At 38.4% G+C, this 2,419-nt stretch overlaps 1 protein-coding gene across 1 annotated transcript; it reads right to left on the bottom strand.

The window, feature by feature from the left end:
• Positions 1–678: 678 nt before the first annotated feature.
• Positions 679–1,661, bottom strand: BDCG_17271 (uncharacterized protein; the record flags this gene model as incomplete). Its single annotated transcript, XM_045426415.1, has 2 exons — positions 679–1,388; positions 1,567–1,661. The coding sequence occupies 2 exons, from the start codon at positions 1,659–1,661 to the stop codon at positions 716–718; spliced, it is 768 nt and encodes a 255-aa protein (XP_045281623.1). The 3' UTR covers positions 679–715.
• Positions 1,662–2,419: the final 758 nt, after the last annotated feature.

Here is a 2,419-nt window from a genome sequence, read left to right as displayed (position 1 = left end):
ATAGTATTATCTCAGACTGAATTTCTTTTTAAGTAATTCAACTGCTTCTCAAGATAAGTAAATAAACTGTTATACACTCATCAGACTGACTGCAGTATTAATATATAAGTGATTGAGACTGTCTTTATTATCTTATAAAACTGAAACAGTAAATCAATTACATATTTCAACTGAGTTCACTCTATATCAGAAAGTTTTAATATCTGAATTTTTTTCAATCAGAGTATTACACTCAATGATCAATCATCTGATATAATTGAAGAGTCTGAATAGTTATCTTATATATTGAACTTCACTATATTCTAACATTCTGTATCATATTGAGTAATGTGACTGATTTGTTTATTTATTGAATATTGTAAGAGGCCTACGCCGAATAGATCGGTATAATATTGATAGGTCTTATATAACAAAGGAGAAAAACATTAGAGAAGGAAAGAAAGAGAAAGTGTAGAAATCAGCGATTGGGGTGGATATTTATACATGTATGTGGTGGTGTACGCAGTGGAGCTTCAGGGTGGAAGAATCTATACGCGTTCATGGCGGCCGAGGATCGGTGATTGAGAATGGCTGAGAATCAGAGTGTATGTGTTTGAGAGTGGAACGGAAGAATCTATGGAGAGTAATGGAATAGTCTATATGATTGATCGGGCGCAGCCTGCCACATTAGCCCCCTCCTTCTAGAAGCAGTTCTCATCGGTCAAGGGCCGCTGTTTCAGATAATGCGGAACTCGGAGTCCAGGTCGGTTGATCCCCATTTCACAAGATATTGCCGGCCGCGGCCGCGGGGTCTCTCATCGAGGATATCCTCAATCTCCCACTCAAGCTCATTATCTTCTCCTATGATGCCTGGTGGCTGCCAGTCAGAAGTCAGCTGAGAAGGGAACGGATCGGTGGCGGCGCGGCGGAGCAAGCTTGTGTGGAATACATCATGAATCCCTGGTGATGTGTCAAGGCGGTAGTTGTGGCTACCTAGGACTTCTATCACTTTATACCTGGCGTGGCGGTAATCTAGTGTACGAGATGGATGTGTGGTTTGTATGTTCTTAAGATTCAACCATACCAGATCTCCTATCTTATAGTGTTCAGCGGGGTCTCGGTGGACATTGGTTTGATCCTCTTGATCTTGTTTCGCAGTTGCCATGGAGGCCTCTGCCCAATCACGGGCATCTCGGAGCTTCATTACTATATTGTCGGCGATCTGGATCGGACTGCGGGGGTCTGGTGTGAACTGTGTGGTCTCTAGGAGATTCAACACTTCCATGTGATAACTGTGTGTAAGGAAGAACGGGCTTACACCTGTTGAAACGGCATCTTGTCCATTGATAGCGACCTCTTCAAGCTCCTGTTTGTGAATTTGGACAGGAGCTAATCTTTTCCCTGTTTCACTGGGGCATTCTCATAGTTATCTTCTGAATCTTCCTCTAATGTAATGTGGTTGGCGCGGACAGGCACTGATCCATTCTTCAAATGAGAAGGCACTGATCTTTCTCTCAAGTATGAAGACACATAGGTCAATCAGCAGTTGAAAGTGATGTGTCTCAATCAGTTACAATTGATGCATACTCCATGTTGACATTGATCAGCAACTTCTTCAGAAGTGATCTCAGAGACTCAGAAGCCTGTTCAAACAGTGGAAACTCTTGCTTATGCATAGACATTTGAATCTATTCAGTTCATGGCATCTGCATCATTGTTCTTCAGTGTGAGTGTATAAGTGACTGAGTTATCTGTCAGTGCAGGTGTATGAATGTAATGTCTTCTATCACTGTTCTGTATACTCTTGAGCTTGATAAGATAGTCATTCATTGTTTGAAGCTGTGTGTAGAAGCCTTTATAAGTCTGGTCTTTATCTGCACTTATAAGAGCCTGTAAGAGTTCAAAAGTTAATATCTTCTTGAGTATACTAATCTTCATTTAATTCTCTCAAGATTAATTACCTGCTTCTAGAATCTTGATATTGAAGTCAGAGATAAATGTTATAAGAGAAATGTTTCTCTGTCAAACACTCTGTAATTAATCTAATACTTTCTATTGTATGACAGTGTCTTGAAACAGAATATCAAGATATCTCATGATATTATCAGATATTCATAACACTAGTTCACATGCTTTCATTCATAAATAAAACTTCTATTTTATATAATTCTTCAATCTTTCATTGATATACTAATCTTAATTGATTAATAAACTGATGAAATCTTCATCTACACTCAGTTTCACAAGTATTTTCATTCTCTATGATGAGTAGAGAGTGAGATCAGAAGTATTGAAATATATAGAAGTATCTAAGTGTTCTTTCAGTACTTTTGTATTTGATTCTGTAGATGTTAAAATCATGTGAGTTAATTGTTAAATCTCTTCATATTGAAGTTGTTGAGTTGCATGCATATCAGCTATCTGTTACTGTTATAGTTCT

This window comes from Blastomyces dermatitidis (genome assembly GCF_000003525.1).
Source record: "Blastomyces dermatitidis ER-3 genomic scaffold supercont1.6, whole genome shotgun sequence".
Classification (NCBI taxonomy): Eukaryota; Fungi; Ascomycota; class Eurotiomycetes; order Onygenales; family Ajellomycetaceae; genus Blastomyces; species Blastomyces dermatitidis.
The sequence above is the reverse complement of the archived record's forward strand: the minus strand, read 5'-3'. Positions and strand labels throughout refer to the sequence as shown.